The 18,912-nt window shown below is 41.5% G+C and overlaps 1 protein-coding gene across 1 annotated transcript; it reads left to right on the top strand.

The window, feature by feature from the left end:
• Positions 1-5,206: 5,206 nt before the first annotated feature.
• Positions 5,207-12,368, top strand: ca4a (carbonic anhydrase IV a; the record flags this gene model as incomplete). Its single annotated transcript, XM_079213988.1, has 8 exons — positions 5,207-5,270; positions 8,808-8,852; positions 9,554-9,718; positions 9,810-9,955; positions 10,946-11,038; positions 11,119-11,185; positions 11,279-11,442; positions 12,189-12,368. The coding sequence occupies 8 exons, from the start codon at positions 5,207-5,209 to the stop codon at positions 12,366-12,368; spliced, it is 924 nt and encodes a 307-aa protein (XP_079070114.1).
• Positions 12,369-18,912: the final 6,544 nt, after the last annotated feature.

The following is an 18,912-nucleotide window of genomic DNA, read 5'->3' as shown; positions in this document are numbered from 1 at the left end:
CGGTTTGATAATGAGGCCAACCATTTTAATGGATGATGGGATGTCACTGAGTTAGTTAACCTGTGTGGTTATCCATTGTCTAATATTTTGGATCTTTTTTTTTTTTTCCCACACTGTGTTCATGAAGTCAAAATCTTTAAGAGGAACTCAGAAATGTAACATACAGAGTTTTCTGATCCGTAGTGGTGACTAAAACGTGTCACTTAATGAATAATTGTTGTAAAGAAATGCACTGTAAAAGTTAAATCCCATGGGTTAAAATAAAAGATTATATCGTGGATCTGTTTCTTGCTTGTTCTTTTTGCAGAGCTCTGGGAATAGTCTTCAAAGGAGCTAGGAATACAGTGTGCGCTCTTATTTTGTCTAAAGTGATGAGTGCAAAATGTCAGTCCCGGACAAAGAATGAAGAGGCCCAAACTCGCTGTAAATGTCCTGGTGAATAATAAACGGTGAAGAGTGATCGGGAAAAACAAAACGACAATAAAGATGAACAAACATGGGAGATAAAGGTCAATGAGATGAGAGAAAAGGAATCTGTGACTGGAAACCGTCTCAGATTCACACTGAAATGTTAAACGTTTTAATAATATACACAAGTTATAACTGACTTTTCAACATACACTTTGACTTTTTTGAGATACTATAATATGCCTTTATGAATTTTTAGATCAACTATATTATGATTTTTAAATTGGTGCTTTTCTACATGTTAAACTGACTCATGAAGTTTTTGACATACTGTACTATGACTTATTCTTTTTACATACTATGTTCCTTTTTATGACTTATTTCTTGACTTTAATTTTTCCACATACTATACGTCTTCTCACATAACACAGTATGACTTATTATACTGTAACTTTTTAATGGTTTATTTTGACATACTCTGACTTTTTTTTTTAAATACGCTATAGATAACTTTTTTGAGATATATATAATTTGACTTTTAGGATTTTTTTCAGCATGCTATAGTATTATTTTCTTCAACATGCTATACTATTACTTTATTACTTTTGTTTTCACAAACTACCCATGGAAATGTGTGTGTTTTCCTAACTTCCCAGGAACGTTCAGTGGAACTGGATTATTGCAACAATTCCATAGAGTTCATATCTTTAATCATATTTACAAAACTTTATTCATGTTCGACCGCTTTTTTTGTTGAGCTCTTCCAAAGCTTGGTTTCAGTACTGGACAGAGCTGCTGCACCTACACACACACACACACACACGCGCGAACACACACACACACACGCACACGCACACGCACACACACACACACACAACAGCGCTGTCCATGGTCCTGAAACAACAGCTATTAGTATAAAGGTTGTTCTTGCATTAGAAGCCTCTATTACGGGTTTTAGATACAGCTTTGAGTGTCCTTTGTTATATTTTGTGAGATCATCACCCTAAAGAAAGACAAGTACAGGGATTCATCTGATCAAATTAATTAGTCCTTATTTGGGAATACAAAGTTCCTCATTAATATAACTCGTCAATTAAGATAAAAAAATGTTTTGCCGAAGTATAAATGTAGTTTTTTTTTATGTGTAATCTCTTTATTATTTAAAATGTTTTCATCACACAATCTAATTCTTGTTAGAGACAATCCTTAGCCACCACTAATTTTTTTTTCTACAAATAATAAAGTTCCAATTATATTATTTTGGCCTGATCTTAATCTAGAAATAGCAGGTTTAATCAGAGTGCAAATACATGTGTTATCTGTTGCATCAAACAGCTGTTTTCTTAACTTCTCAGGAACGTTCAGCGAGACCAGATTATTGCAAAGTTTCCGTAGAGTTCCTATATCTTTATTTTTCTTGTGTACATTACTGCCACACAGCTTCTTGGCTGTAAAGCTCTGAGCGCCACACTTTGTTATACTGGGCCTTTCATTCTAAAAGTGATTTAAGGTTTACGGATCTTTTGATGCAGCTCAAAGCTTGATATTCATCTATATACCGTTGTTTTACTGTGACTTTTTTTAATATATACATATACAGTACATACATATATAAATATACATGTACGTATGTATATCCATAAATATATATATATACACTTTTTTGATACATGTGCCACTGAGCAACTTTCATAGGAATGATCGAAGCCCCGCCTCCAACACTGAATCCTCTTCTTCTACTCGTTGATGCTTTTGCGTTCGGGTCCCGTGGGCGCGGCCCCACCAGAGGGCGCTGTTGTACAGAAGAAGTTAGAGGTTTTTCTCTATTTCAGACACAACAAAGGCAAACTCAACTTTATCTACGTCATACCATTATTCAAATTGTTCATCGTATTCTGAAATAAATCAATTCTCTTAAAAACATAGTGTGTGTAACTTTGTCTTTGTGCCTGAAGCTGCTTGCCGACGGCAGACCTGCTGCGTTCAACCTGATCCTTTTAGATCTGGAGTTGGGCCTGATGGTTGTTGAGGGCTCTTCAAAGAAAACTCCTCCATCTGTTAAGGAGTTCTTGAAGCCTCTCTAAATATATTTGTTCCTAGAAAAGTTCCTCTCTGTTGGATATTCAAGACACTTTTAGTTTTTACAGTTTACTGTTCGATAATATGTCCAATTGATGTTAATAAGCATATCAAATGTGATAATTTGCTTTTCAGTAAATAAATGACCATTTATTCCCTCCATTTGTACATAGGTAGAGCATTTCTATCAAGGGTAACAAGATGTACTTGATGTCTGGACTGCAAGGAGACGAGCACTTTCAACAAATCAAATCAAGAGATCTTTGCATGATTTCACAATTATGGATTTCTTTTCTCAGGTAAAGTTCCTTCCTCCTTTGAATCAACACGTATTTCCTTTCCTGAGAAAAAAGAGAATGAAATCGAAACACATTGTCATGCTTTACATGTTTTATTAACACACACACACACACACGCACACACACACACTGAGATTCCCTCAGTGTCACTGTCGTCCGGACACCTCTCTCTCTTTCTCTCTCTCTAAATGAATCCAAGATGCATCATCCCACACACACACCATCATGTCCACTTACTCTTGTCCCCAAGAAGAGCAACGCAAGCCAATTCATGATTTTAAGTGATACGTAGTGATGAGAAGTCTTTGCAAAGTGTTGCAATTACTCAAAAGATTTTATGAATAGGGCGTGAAAACAAACCTTTTTAAAGATCTGTGTGTGTGTGTGTGTGTGTGTGTGTGTGTGTGTGTGTGTGTGTGTTGACTTTGTTTACTGCTCAGTCTCACTGTGTTTGAATCATTAAACCACTGACATACAGTGATCTGGTCAGTACACTGTAATAAAAAAACCATGTGGTTTAACTTAAAAACGTAAGTTCAATTGCTGCCTTACACTTTCGAGTAAAGTCAAATTGGAATTGCAATTTGACTTTACTTATGATTTTTAGTTCATTTAGTTTTGGATTGCTCTCTGTAAGTTTACATTACTGTATATTATATGTTTATTCAACTTAGCAATGCAAGTTCAAAAGATATATAACTTATTATCATGCATTCGGTTCACTGGATCCAACTATTGATTCCAACTTTCATATTTTAGTTAGAAGGAAGTCTTGACATTACTTTCCTAGTTAACATTACCTAAAAGTATGCATCGTTTCAAATGACAATTTATAGTTATAAGAAACACCATGTCTTGTGGCAAAAAACTTATTTATTTGTTGCATTCAAATAAATTGTTTTTACATTTAAAAACATACAGATCTCTAACAAATGCCACACTGTAGTTGGACAGAATATTCACAAAAAGTTCCAACTCAGAGAAAAACCTTAAAGTCAATGCATGATTAACAATGAACACACACATCTTTAAGAGAAACCAGTAAACAAATGTATCCAAGTTTTAAGATTTAGTGGAATAGAGTGGCGAGGAATTAACTACTCAGGCGTCCCCTTAAGAGCATTTTTTAGAACTACAGTAGCCTTCAAGTAACCGAACAACGTGAAGGGCTCTCAAGAAAGTGTTCGGTTTGTCCAAACCCAAGGGAAGACCTACCCTTTACTCAGTGCCACTGTCGTCCGGACACCTCTCTCTCTCTCTCTCTCTCTCTCTCTCTCTCTCTCTCTAAATGAATCCAAGACGCATCATCCCACACACACACCATCATGTCCACTTCCTCTTGTCCCCAAGAAGAGCAACGCAAGCCAATTCATGATTTTAAGTGATACGTAGTGATGAGAAGTCTTTGCAAAGTGTTGCAATTACTCAAAAGATTTTATGAATAGGGCGTTTTTAAAGATGTGTGTGTGTGTGTGTGTGTGTGTGTGTGTGTGTGTGTGTGTGTGTGTGTGTGTGTGTGTGTGTGTTGACTTTGTTTACTGCTCAGTCTCACTGTGTTTGAATCATTAAACCACTGACATACAGTTATCTGGTCAGTACAAACCACATAATTGTATTTAGAATTTCGGTGTAGATCCAACATTTGAGGTATTTGAGGTATTTATATTTAATACCTTTTTAAACTTCCACTCCGCTACAAATATTCTACTTTTTACTGCACTACATTTAACTCAAGGCCAGTTAATTGTTCAGAATAAAACAGAAGATCGGTTTATAGATTAGTTTATTAGCCCCTCCATCACCAAGTAACATTGTGTATTAATACATAAATGGTAGCAATCCAATACACACTTCCCTCCAAACATTTAGTCGCTCATACTTCATGTTCCTTTGCAAAGCCGCTTCAGACATCCTATAGCAGCCTTAACACAGATCCGGAACAAGCTGATACGGGATACTGTACTGACTGTGTGAAATACAAGGACATGTCTCACCTTAATGTAAAGGAACAAGAGGAAAAGAGATGAAAAGGTGAAGCCCACTAACAATCATATTCATCTATTTCCTCAAAGTTAATCCTCTCAGGGCCACGTGCAGTTACCTGTGGAGCATTGATGATTAACTCCATCAGATTTCCCTCAGTGCCAAACCCACCTCCCAATCACCAGGATACTTCTATCACCGTGACTAATGGTTTTATTTGATGTGGCTCCCGCGCGCCAGGAGCCCTGATGGCCCCCCCACCGCAGCTCTTATCAGTGAAGAGCTCTATTAGAGACGATGCCCGAAGGGGGAGGGGCCACTCTCTTTCTTTCCTGTCGGGGTATGATAGATAAGTATAAGACCCCCTGCAAGAATGCGATGATCACACTGAAAAAATCATCATTGTGTTGCCTTCGCTCGGCCGACTCAGCCCCAAAATGCAGCAACTCATCCTCCCCGTTCTCCTGGCATCCTTTTGGATAACCTGCGCCGGAGCAGGAGGTAAGTCTGCTTTCTTTTCATGACAATATGTCACACAATTGGAGGTTTTCTTTATATGTCCTTTGCCACAGAAAAGGTCCGACGAAAATTGGTTAATTGACTGAATAAATAGACATTTATCCTCTAATATTACTATAATTAGTGCAGAATTTAACCCCATCTTTTGATATGTGTTTCTTATATTCCTGATCAAAAGCTGGGAAATGTGTCATCAAAGAATGCATGTGATTGATTATCAATATCTGAATTTATGTAAGCTATACTGAATTCCTGTAACACTGAACAATGCCGTGAATGAATAATCAGAACGCTTCTCAATGAGACCAGAAGGATCAAGTTGCGTCTCTTTTTCTTTTTTCTTTTTTACAACAGTTCTTCCAGCCATGTCAGTCACTGTTCAATTAAAAAGTGGATCTATTGCAGAATTCCGAGAATAAAAAAAGGCAGAACTCCAAAAATAGATTCAGAAAGATGTTCTGCAGTGGAAAAAAAAACGAGCCGAGGAGGCACGACTCTCCAGATGAAAGAGAGGCTGCTGCGCGCCAAAAGCGCCTGCGTGGCACACACACACACACACACACACACACACACACACACACACACACACACACACACACACACACACACACACACACACACACACACCTGCCCGGTCCAAAGCACTGCATGCTGTGGCCCCCCCGCGGTCCTCCTTATGTCCGACATTCTCATCAGCAACTTGCATTTTCCCCACGTGGCGCAAGTTCAAGAGCAGAACGGTTTCAGTATGAGCCAAAAGCTGACCGAGCTCTCTCTCTCTCTCTCTCTCTCTCTCTCTCTCTCTCTCTCTCTCGCTCTCTTTCTATCTCTCTCTCTCTCTCTCGTGCACCTGCTCAGTTCCACACTGAGCCAATGAAAGTCGGTTGCGTCCTCGTTGCCGCAGAGCGCGTCATCCCCAAAGTCTCCGAATTCACAGCAGGTGAATTTCAGAGAATAATCCCCGTAGTTTGGCGACAGGTCTCTAACGGGGTAAATGAGCACTAACGACAGGCTGGTGAAGTGACGACACCCTTTGGTCCGCGCAATCAATCAATCATTAGTCATCATCGTGAACGAATGCACAGATCTGGAAGAAAAAGTCCCATTCGCTTCCCTGATGTGTTTTGCTTATGAAGTCCAAATGAGTATCTTTTACATATCACTACATTATGATTCCTTATTAATGTTGGGATACTACAAATGCTGTGAAGTGAAATTAAGCCGTTTTAAGAGACAGACCAACCATCTAACGAATACAGCAGAGAGGGTTAACTGGTGCCGACATCGTAGAGACGACACTTCAACATTCGTGGTCCAAAGCTCAAATATATCATAATTGACCGGATCTTTGGGTTATATAACGACCCTTTTCTTTGATATAACTGGTGCACATCATAATGGAGCGCTGGAACTATCCAACACACTCAATGTGGCCCCTGATGATCTCTTTGATGCGCCGCTCCGCGCTCAGCAGCGTCTCGCCTCCTCGCGTGCACGCGGAGAGAAGCGCCTGCAGCGCGTGGTCTGTATAGTTGTTCATTGCCAATTAAACACCCGCAGCTATGGAGCATGTGCATAATAAAAACATGTGCTTGTGGGCAAAAGGGAAACCTGATAAGGTCAAACGCTCACTTTTCAGATTTGTAGGAAACAACCTAATTGTATTGGGGACCCTGAATCTCTCCGCACCAGGGGGTGGATTGGCCGAGCAGGTCCAGTCTCCGTCTCTCCTTGTGACCCGTGTTGTCGTGTGAAACGCAGCGCAGAATTTATGTCTGGCTCACCGACACAATGGCATGAAACGATCCGTCTCCGCTGCGCGCACCACGTGACATTCCCGTCGACGCGCGGGCAGCCGTGGACTATTTGTTTTCCTTTCGCCGTCTTTTGTTTTTCTTCTCGACAGTTTCCTCAGTTTTCTCTCTTGACAAAGTTCTCGGCTCCATTCAAACTCATTCATATTGTTCACGCGCTCTGAGCCGCACGAGAGATCAAAGCCGAGCGCCGATTGGTCAAGAATTGTGCGGACAGTCATCTGATTGGCTGATATCAAAACGAGCGACGAGGAGCCATAAAGAAAAAAATACATTTCTACTAACAGATAGTGATGGACGAAGTATTCGGATCCATTACGTAACCATACGGTAGATATACAGTAGTAGTATACTTTACTCTTATACAGGTCAAAACAGTAGCTAACTAATGTTTCAGTAATTATTCATTAATAAGTAGTTACTGCTATAGTGTTGCTCAGCAGCAGGGTCAGAATTGGAATAACTCATAAAAGTGGTCTGTATGATTAATTAAACTAATGAGTCATATAGGATTTCCCAGTCTGTTTTCCAGTCATCTAGTTCTCCATTAAGAATTAGGGAAGTACTTGTTAATGATTCAGAAAATATTACTTAATTATTACGTATTACAGTAAATAGCTGTATATATGAACTCATGTTTTGTATGCACTTTAGTAACAAGTACCTTGTCTGCGAATAAAAATAAAACACTGATGTACTTAAATGTGTACTTTAGTGCTGTACTTGAATGAATGTACTTTCTTCAACACATAAAACATGAGCTAACATGAGGCCTGGCCTCAATGCAGATTTCTGAGTTCAGAGAATGAGGATTTTCACAGCCCCATGCTGCAGGGCATGTAATAATAATTATCTTTTAATACCCTCCGCAGCAGGCGGTAGTCACTGAGTAACAAGACTTTCTTCTTCTGCATCATTCATGTTCCACTCAAAGCCTGCAACGAGAATATAACAATGTATCAAAGAAATGAGCGTCTCTTTATTTACTGCAACCATGTAGTGAACGATGGCACCAGTGAATACAATCTGAAACACCTGCCAAAAAAAAAAAGAACAATGTTCATTTCCAGTGTCCATTATCATGGCAGAGCAGGAGGAAACCGCTCACCAACATGGCAAAGAAACCAAACACTTCCTTCACAAACACCGGGAGAAGTCACCGGTCGAATAACAGAGCCTCCCCGTATTCTTTCAATGGCATGTGTGTTTTTCATAAATATTTGATTCGTGAACTAGCTGCAGATATTTGTTTCTGAGTGAGGGTGGAAACATGCAAACCAATTGTGAAATATTAATACATCCTGAGACAAACATGTGAGAATGGGATCTGACTGCTCTGTGTTTGTCCTGATAGCACGGAAAGATAAAGCTCAAACGCAAACTTTTCAGTGAATAGGAAGACAGTTCCTGTGTATTTTGTATGGCCTGGAATAACAGCCATGCGCCAATTCCATACATTGGAGAACAATTCACTGTTTTCTATAAGATACAAATAATTGTTTATAACAAAAGGAGACATCTGTAAAAACAATTAATCTAGCTGGATAATGTCAGTGTATATTATAGGAAGAAACATCCAATTATGTCCACACAACATAGACTGTGTGTGTGTGTGTGTGTGTGTGTGTGTGTGTGTGTGTGTGTGTGTGTGTGTGTGTGTGTGTGTGTGTTCTTTACATTATTGTTAATGTTTTCTGTGTTTCAGAATGGTGCTATCAGTCCCAGTTCTCCTGTGATCATCAGTGCAATGGTAAGCTTATTAAATACAAGAAGTGTAACATTATTTGATCATAAAAATAACTTTATTTATAAGGTACTTAGGTACATAGGACAGAAATCCAACAGATATAAAGAGCTATAAAATGCAAACAATTAAAATAAAGAACAATTTCACAAATTAAATAAAAAACAACAAATACAGGGAAAGCACAGAATAAAAGAAATTGAGAAAATGCTATTCTAAAATAATGTGTTTAAAAGAGGATAAAGAGCTCAGCAGCCTGATTGCTGGTTGTTTCCGAAGCCGGGGGACCTTGATTGAAGAGGCCCCTCGAGACATACCAGACATCGGGGGCTCGTATGGGGTTAGTAAACCAGAAATATAACCAGGAGCCAAACCCATACATGCCCTCTACTGTAGGTGATCATTACAACCTTAAAATCAACTCTGAAATGTAAAGGTTACCCAATGTAGAGATGCTATCTAAGTGTGAAGAAATCGTACAGTCGCCTTCAGGCACACTAGGTGTCTAGGAATAAAAAACAATCTCTATTATTACCCAATTTTTCCCAATGTGTAAGACATTCAAATAAAATCAAGTGTCCATCTGTGCCAAAAGCACCAGTAAGATCGATCAATAAAACGTGTTTAGCCTACAGCTCCTAATAGGTCGAACCCTGATAAGTGCTGCCTCGGTGCTTTGGCTCACTTCGGTCTCTTTCTTGTTTTAGCGCCAGACAATTGGGACAAGGCTCACGACGACTGTGAAGGAAAAAACCAGTCGCCCATCAACATCGTCACCAGAAAGACTTTGAAAGACAAGCTGCTGACCCCTTTCCAGTTCGACAACTACCAGCAGATCTTCAGAGGCACAATCAAGAACAACGGCCACTCGGGTGAGCACAGTTTCGGTTGTCCATCAGATGAGCCATCAGCGCTGTGCAGCCGTTGTGTGACGTCAGTATGTCCGATGCGTTCCCACTCCAGTTCAGGTTGGAGTTCCTAACCTGAGCACCATCTCGGGTGGAAGCCTGCCCACCAGCTACAAGGCTGTGCAGTTCCACCTGCACTGGGGCAACAAGGGAGGGCCTGGCTCTGAACACACCATCGATGGGGAGCAGTATCCCATGGAGGTAAACCTCACTATGCAGAACACACTCATCCTGTCTGCAGTCCAGTTATCATTTGAAGCTGGTTAAGGTTTGCTAACACATAAAAGATGGAAACCCAAACTAACAATTTGAACTCGGATCATAAAAGGGCAGGCTTTCCCTATATATGGAACGAGTCAAATATGTATGTGAATATACTATAAATCTAAAGGGTGATGCTCTATTTTTCTCCCCATTAAAAGACCAAGTCTAACAGTGCATTAGTCCGTCCTTCAATACTTCCCGACCTCTCTACAGCCTCAAGCCCATTCATGCTTTACTCAAGACATGAATCTTTAAAAAAAACAGGCCACAAATACACAGTCGTTTTTTTCAATAGCTCCCTGGACGCTGAGGTTTTAGCAAACGTTACTCAAATAAGTGTAAATACTGCATTTGTTAGGATCTATTTTCTGCCCCGGGTTTGACGTGCTCGTGAGTATTTCCGGCAGCAGGATGGTGTATGAAGGGCTCACTCAAAATAAACACACTGCCAGTGTTTTGTTGCAGTATAGGAACATGTCACCCAGTTTGATAAGGTGGCATATTTATTCTTATTGTGAATAATACGTCTTTTAAAACAATGGAGCTCTATAAATACACACAGACTTAGTAGGATATGTTTATTGTGGGCTTTTGTCTTTTTGTGAAATTTGTAGACAATATATAAAATCACCAGACTTATATCCAAAAATAACTTATTTTTTTAAAGGGTACTCCTCTGTTACTAAGTGGTGATTATTGGATTGGTTATGAAAGATTTATCTATCAATGAAGTCTTTTAAGACACATTTTTGATAAACTTGAACTGATATCGTATTGTTTGAGCAGGAAATATACTCAACAAATGTTGCAATGGCTCTGTAAACTGATAAAATCGTCACTTTTCTTACGGGCCCATTTACAACAGGATTCTACACTGTAAAAAGTGATTGTGAAAAAGCGGTAACGTCGGTCCTTTTGTCTCGACAGCTGCACATTGTTCACATGAAGCACCATTACACGGATCTGACAACAGCACTATCAGACCCACAGGGAGTTGCAGTCCTTGGGTTCTTCTACGAGGTATCAATAATCATATTGATGACAGTTTTGAAATGTAACTGTCTGAAATAGTGTTGAAACGTGTATTTTTACATTCTCAGAGGTCCAATAGTGCAAACCGGAAGTACGAGCCCATCATCAACGCTCTGCAAAGCATCAAAGCTGCAAGTACGGACTGAGGTTCAAAATAACCAACTAAAGGTAATGGCTGCACAGCGGTGATGGTGAGGCTCACGGTTCTTCTGGTGTTTCTCTTTTCAGATGGAAATACTTCTTTGCATTCCATCTCCCTGGCACAACTAATCCCACCTGAGCACAATCTGACCTCCTATTACCGCTACAAGGGCTCCCTGACCACCCCAGGGTGCACCGAGGCTGTGATTTGGACTTTGTTTGAGAACCCCATCCCTCTGAGCATGGAACAGGTCAGGATCACGGACCAGAACAAGTGAAGGAATGCAAGATGGTTGTTTTCTTTAAATGCTCTTTCTGTCTTTTGGTTATTAAGGTAAAGTTCCTGTTAAAACTACAGCCTTTGAAAGTTTCCCTGAATGCTGATAAAGTATTAAGATCCTTTACAAGTATACCAAATTATTATAATTACAACCGATTCATGAGGGATTGAAGAAGAAAAAACAAAGCTCTGTCACACAATGTTGCATTTCTTCATTTTTGTACTGTTCTCTAATCTTAGCTTTCGTCTCTTTTTTTTGCGGAGAACTGAATTATTTCACCTCTGTGTGCCTCCATTAGGGTATTTAAAGGGGGGATGCGTTGGAATTTGGTGGAACTCATAGACATCTGAAATTTGACAAGGGGTCCCAACTAGACACTGCTCTTTTGTGAGCGCTCGCATAACATGGGGTTACCACTGGTTACCAATGCATGGTATTTCATAAGCATTTTTGTTCTTGTGTCAATCCTTAATCAGTAAAGTAACTTGTAATTAAAGCTGTCAGATAAATATAGTAGAGTAAAATGTACATTTCTCTCTGTAGAGGAGCAACACTATTAAGTAGCATGGAATGGAAATACTCAAAGTACAAGTCCTTCAATATTGTCTGGTATGAGTTACATTCCTGAATGTACAAGTCCAGAAAATGACACACCTTGATAATCTCTTTCCAAATTCTGGTGCATATAAACATGTGTTTATCTTCTGCTCCTCCAGCTGCGGGCGTTCTCCGAGCTCAAGTTCCACAACGGGAAGCCGATGGTGGGCACCTTCCGGCCGGTCCAGCCGCTGAACGGCCGGCAGGTGTTCCGTTCTGGAGGCGCAGTGATCCTGGCCAGTTCCGCCCTCCTAATGGCCGCCGTCGCCACGGTCTTGGGACTGTCCCAAACCAACTAGAGCGAGGCATCCCGTGCTGCACTGCGACATCCATGAACACAAAAGGTTCTCGGTCTCTCCTCAGCTGAACCCTGGTTTGCAACATCTTCATCTTCATCTTCAAGAGGACCGACCATGTCGTAGTGCAGGCATGACTCATCTGGTGTTCCTCCCTTACGGCACAAATGACAAAGGCGTTCGAGGAGCATCTTACGAACTGTGCTGTGAGGGTTTGACCAGCATTCGTGCATGCGTAGTGAAGCAGTAGGTCATATTTCAGCGTTATGAATGTGCCATAAAGCAGGTTATCAAGCACTCAAAGTGACAACTGAATTCAAACTCAACATCAGATCCCGTAGACGTGCCCTAATTTTTCACACAGTGTCATCCCATAAACACCAGCGCACCCTTTAGACCTCATCCTCCTTGTCCAATGTCAGGTAAATTTAGTCTCTGCTCCATAATAGTGCGAGTCGCCGATGGTTTGCGCTCAGTGCCAATGTCAGCCCCATGACCCGCCACGTGATGCTCTGTTCTCAGTGGGGCATGTGAACGGCCCGGAGCTATTAATAGCACAACTGAGTCAAATAAGCACGCTCCATTTCAAAGCCAGTGGTCAAAGGAGTCAGCAGTTTGACTTTTCTTTCAAAGTCCAGCAGCACGCAGCACAGCACGCCCATCAGGTGAGCGCCACGCAGTCAGCAGTTGGTTGGAGGAAGCGGGGAGGGGGAGGGGTGCGAGGTCTTGCCTTTCCCCGCGGGAATCCAGTGTCAGGAGCAGAGCTGCAGTCTATTTCCTCCCAGAGTCAGAGGCTACTGACACCTGAGACCAAGATGGAGCTGCATGAGATGCTAACGGTATTGAGTGAGGGGGACAGTCTGGTTTCAGAGGGAGGAGGCGGCGTCCGCAGAGCGAGAAGACGGCGAGACTTTTGAGTATCGACCCCCGCGCAATGACACTCATCGTTTCCAACCAACGTCATTGTTTTCATGCATCTCAAACACTCCCATGAATCTGCATGTGCTGATGTTCCAGATGTTCCTTATGAGCTAAGTGTACATGGCCGCTGGAGTGAAGCTGCACACACATAAGCCGTGCTTGCCAAATTCATACACACACACACACACACACCTCTTTCTCATTTTTGACTGGTGAAGTTCAGTGAGCTTGTCTTGAGAACATGTGACTGTGTTCATGGTTTGTATTACAGGGTCTCGGATGCACTGAATGTTATCCACTGTGAATTACACCCCACTGAGTTCTCACTCATTTATTCAGGAGGACTCGTTATGTATTCTTGCGAGGATTTTCCAGAAGGATTTGTTGTGACGATCGAACATGGAATCTGTATATTCCCCATGGTTTCATACGGCATTGAGTTGTATTTCTATGCTGTGTCATCGTACACATGTATTTATGTACTGAATGTGTATATTGATATGAGACGGACAGTTATTGTTATTTATGTGTTGCAAAGTTTATATATAGTACTGAATGCAAAATCATATATGAAGTTGTTCGTGATCAATCGAGTTTACTTATGTTGTAATGCTTGAAAGTGTCATGGCGAATGTGTTCCGACTGAACAAAAGAATAAACTATGTACGCCTTTTTAATGCCAGCCTCTTCTGCTTGCACAGTCACAGGTGATCAACTCTTTATTTAGCCTCAGTGTCAGTGTCCGCCCCGGCATCGCTGCCCTGTGAAACTGATCTAGGAATACACTCTGTTGGCTCTGTTGTGTGTCTGCTAGCTCAGACTCACAGACAAGCTTCTCACTTTCCTGTCCGATTCCCCTTCGGTCCGTCAGGACAGTCTGAGGACGCTCACGGTTCCAAATCCTTAATCCTATTCTAATTGACTTGTCCTTGATGTTATAGAGGCTGTTTTTGGCCAGCGTTCACTTACACACACACACACACACACACACACACACACACATTGTCGTATCATGCACAGCTCACTATGAAAGCTCCCAGACTAGCAACACAAACACGTTTTGAATCTCTGAGACAACACACACACCTTTCATTTTCTTACAGGTGCTTTTTCAAACTTCATCCCCTTTCAAGTTACTTTATGTCCCCGTCCCCCTTCTGTTGACCCCGCCACCATTAAGGAATCAAAAGGCTTATTGTGATGGACAGGCTGAAGAGGACAGCAGCCCTTCACAGAGACATGCATGGAGACGGACAGAGACTACAGACAAAAGCTTGAATGAAAGCCTCCCGTTCATTCCACGGCTCAGGCCTCTCTTGCTTCTTCAGTTAAGCATCAGGAGGGACTGGGGATCAAAGGGTGGATCCTTAATATCTGGCAGGGGTACCATGGTCTTCTAGTCAGGCTTCTAGGACAGCCACCACACCGCCTCAGTAACTCTGAAATCTCCCCTCAAATGCCCCATGTCCCTGGGGTCTCCGGGACAAAGGGCGCCATTCTCCCCGGGAGAAACCAGAGGCATCCTCATATTGAATGTGACCCTCTCTGAAGCACACACAGCAGCCCATCAGATATCCAGCTGCAGTTAAAGGTCACTGGGGCGATCTTTGTCCATGCGGTCGAGAGAAAATCAAACAGTGTCACCTTTACTGCCTCTCTTTGTGGGGTCCCTACTTCCTGCATCTCACGCAGTCCGTTGATCGATGGCGCCATGTGTGCGTCTCTACGCTAAGCTGTCACCAGGAAATAACAGTGGCCCGATCGACTTAACTCTAATCCAATTGATACACCTGCTAACCGAGTTATTGTGCTGCCAGTGATATAGCTCACAGAGGTGTCTGCCGGCAAATGCGGTCATGATATAGCGTTAGCTAGCGGTGGGTAATGACGACTCTCCTGCCAGGTGATGTAGCAGCAGCTAGCCAGCGACAACGGCCCCCGCTGGAGGAAGCAATCAAAAAGAGCCAAACATTCATTTCCTCTTTAATTGAACTCAAGAGAGATAGGCTATGAGCAGAGCGTTGCTCTGTCCTTTAGCACACAATGGCTTTCATTCAAAGGAAAATTGCACCAAAACAGCAGGGGAACATTAACTGCTAATATCTTTTTGGGAGCGTACTTATCACCCCCAAATGCTGTTACAGCCATTAGCTACATTTCCCATCAGTGGGGTTAATATCCTCTTCATACGCAGTGGCCGACATCAGTTTACATCCAGCGCTGTGATGAATGCTGAGAAATCCTGTGAAGCAACTTAAAGCCTCTTGAACTCACAGAGCAGGCCAAAGAGCAAACCACTGGGTTTAAATAGCCTTTTCCAAATGTCATTCTTCCATTCAACAACACTTGAGTTTCAATTGCAGGGCAGGTCATGGGGTCAAAACCCAAACAACAGTCCCAAAGTGAGCTGTGGTGTCTTTACCTGTGAGCCTTGTTTGCATCCTGATAGGTTGTCTGGTTCTTCGAGGTGCTCGAGGAGCACCTTGGCATCCGGTTAAGACGACTGAGATCAGCTCACTGCTCCCGGCAGTCCGATGAAAGCGGGCCGATGAAAGTGGACTCAGTAAAGCAGACAGACTTGGCTCTGAGGCCGGTCTGTGAGAGTCAGCTAAAGCGATAGATTAACCACTGTAATCCCTTTTAGGAGTAGCGGTTTTGGTAAAGTGATCCTGATTAGTCTGGCCTACTGTAGACGGTAGTTCATGACGGGGTAAAAGAGGTGAATCCACTGATATGGAAGAAAGCCCCATCACACTAACAGAAGAAAATAACTAAATACATTTTAAAAAATCCCCTTTACAGTCAGGGGGATTTCTGTCAGTAATTGGGAACACAATCAGCTCACCTCTCGTCCAAAGGAAGTTCAAAGGTGGACATTCTTTCAAGTGGGTCTTACTGTACACATGCCCATATAAAATATTTAATGTTCGCTCTAATCTTTCCTACTGAGTCCTGTCCGTACGGGTCCTGATGAAGAGATCAGATTCATGTATAATGATCATGCTGTAACAAAATGCAATTAAAAGTTCAACTAAAGCTAATATGAAGCTTATTAGGTCAAAGCAAATAGGCATCTTCCAAAGTGCTTAGAGTACAGTAATATATTATTGGTAATTATACTTAATATGAAATGTAATATTTTTAGATAAAAAGACTAACTTTGAAAGATCTTTCCTTGATATGACTTAAACTGTTGGAAACCCTGTGCAGTGTGAAGAACAATGACCGTGCACACATTTATGTGGGAGTTACTCTCCAACAGTGTAGAGGCCTCTGAGAACAAATCTTCAAGAAGTGCATGTTAGGCCGCTGGAGAAGAAGAAAGCCGGAAATGCAGAATGTAACTTTTTTTTGTTGAAGGTTTTCGAGAAGCACGCACCAAGTCTGCATGCTGGCTGCAATAACATAAATGCAGATGCTTGTGGGTGCACACATGTGTTTGTGAAGTCTACCATAACAAGCAATATACACATGTACCTTGTATTTTTTTATGGTAATAAAAGCACTCCACTTACCAGCAGCATTCAGTGTCCAAGGTCATATTAAGTTCAGGATAGAAAGATACAAGCTTTTCTTACTCTGACATCACCAGCGTTCTTTTTTTAAAGTTCAACGATTTTTAACCAGAAGCACTCAGATAAAACAAAGATGATATGTGGACACAGGCCCTCAGACAGCTGATGTCTTATTTTAGCCATGGCTCAACTTGTAACTGCCTGGGGGACTTTGTACTCTTTTAGGGATTTAGGCTACATCCACTGCGTTTACGCCTAGCGTCCACACTACTCCAGAGTTTTTTTTCCCGAAATGTGTCTGTTGAAGTATAAAGAGGAAGTGTCGAGCCCAACTTTTTTGTATTTTCTAACTAAGAAAACCCGGGGTTTTAAACGGAAACATATTGGTGTATATGTTGCCTTATTTATGGCCAGTATTAACAGGAGGAACAATTGCATACCAAAAACTCTTTTAATAAAAAAAAAATGTGAACCTATTCTTTTAGTTGATGTGAACTTGATGGAAGAAGTTTTCTCAGCTTCATGAACCTGGAAATAAACTGGAATGAGCCGTGGGTTTAGTCAGGAGAGAGACACCGAAGTGCTGTCTATGATAAAAGCTCCTTATTGCATTCACTACTGACGTATTTCATATCTCAAAGTAATGATATTGACACAGTGTGGTTGTTCAGTTGTGGTCTCTTGTTTAAGAATAGCAATTTAAGTGTAAATATAGATAAGATGTTACCACACAACATAAGATTAGGTTCCTAAGTTGAACCCTGCCCATAGACCCGTGACATAAGTCCTGGCATTATCTGAGTGCCAAAGAAAATATGATAAATTGACCTCAAGCAAAGTTGCTTCTATGGCCAAATATAGTTAAATAAACAGGAGAAACTTGACTGTCTTTCCTCTAGGATGTTGAATGGAAACAAATCAAAATACAGGCTCAAAGTCAACTGTGAGGAAGCTGATATTGTTACACTTTTGTTGTGAAAGTGACACTTCTTCGTGACCTGAGTGCGGACTTGGACCGAGGCGGCGTCAATCAACAGGAAGAAGGCGCAGGCTGGGGTTAAAGACAGTCCCTTTCTAACAGAAACAAAGGGAGCGTAAGTACTAGCGCTCACAAAGAGCCGTTGGCAGACAAGGTTAAGTCGTTCTATTTTTGACAACAATGTTATTTGGCTGCATTGTTTTCTGGGGGTATAGGCCAGTGCAGTGGGTGAGGGGTCTTGTAAGAAAGAGAACATGTATGTTAAGCTTTTGGTTGATTCTACATCTCATGGCAGGTTTTCCTAAAGAGAAGCTGAGGAATCAGAAGTCGGATCATCTACGGATCATCACAGTATAGTATATTCTCATTATTCATATTGTCTTCAACATTTCTTAGTAAATATTTGAAGATGTATTTGGATGGAAAACAAAGAGATGGGTTCTCAAATTTGTTTCAAAGCCCCCAGAAATTGTACCAGCTTAAGGGGTGTGCACAACACACCCTGTTTAAAGAGTACACTTTGTAATAGTTTCCAAATCTACACAGTGTGATGATGCACATTCTATTGTCTACCCAATATGAATAGCATCTACAGTCATGCAATTCATCCACCCCTTTTCCTGGTGCCGATATATTTGTTCTGGCTGCGGCGGCACGCCTTGTTCACCCGGACGCCGTGAGGAAGCAGCGGGCACTTTCATTTTACATTCATTTAATTTAATTTTCATGAGTCATTCTGACCATTCCCGATGACAGCGAGAGGCTGCAGTCTGATGGAATATCACGACTAAACCCACCCAGCATCCACACCTGGTACCCGGCCTCATGCCCACCTCTCTCCCCCGTCACACAGCTCTGCTGCTTCTTGAATGCACATCAAGCCACACTTGGAGGGAGGGGAAAAGCTAAAAAAAGATCCATGCTTTGGCCCAAAGCAAGCAAATGTTTGATGGAGAAGTTTATTCTTTTCAAGAAGTAATATTTATATTTCTGAAGGAAGGCGACAGCCAGCAAACTGCAGGATGACAAGAGACAGGAGACGGAAATGTCTTGACTTAAGCTGTGCAGAGCTCTGTGTGGTTGGCTCTAAATACATAACTTTGGGTTTTCAACAATAACTTCCTGTATTCAC

The sequence above is a fragment of the Taurulus bubalis genome (genome assembly GCF_910589615.1).
Source record: "Taurulus bubalis genome assembly, chromosome: 2".
Lineage (NCBI taxonomy): Eukaryota > Metazoa > Chordata > Actinopteri > Perciformes > Cottidae > Taurulus > Taurulus bubalis.
This window is presented reverse-complemented; position numbering and strand designations above follow the sequence as displayed.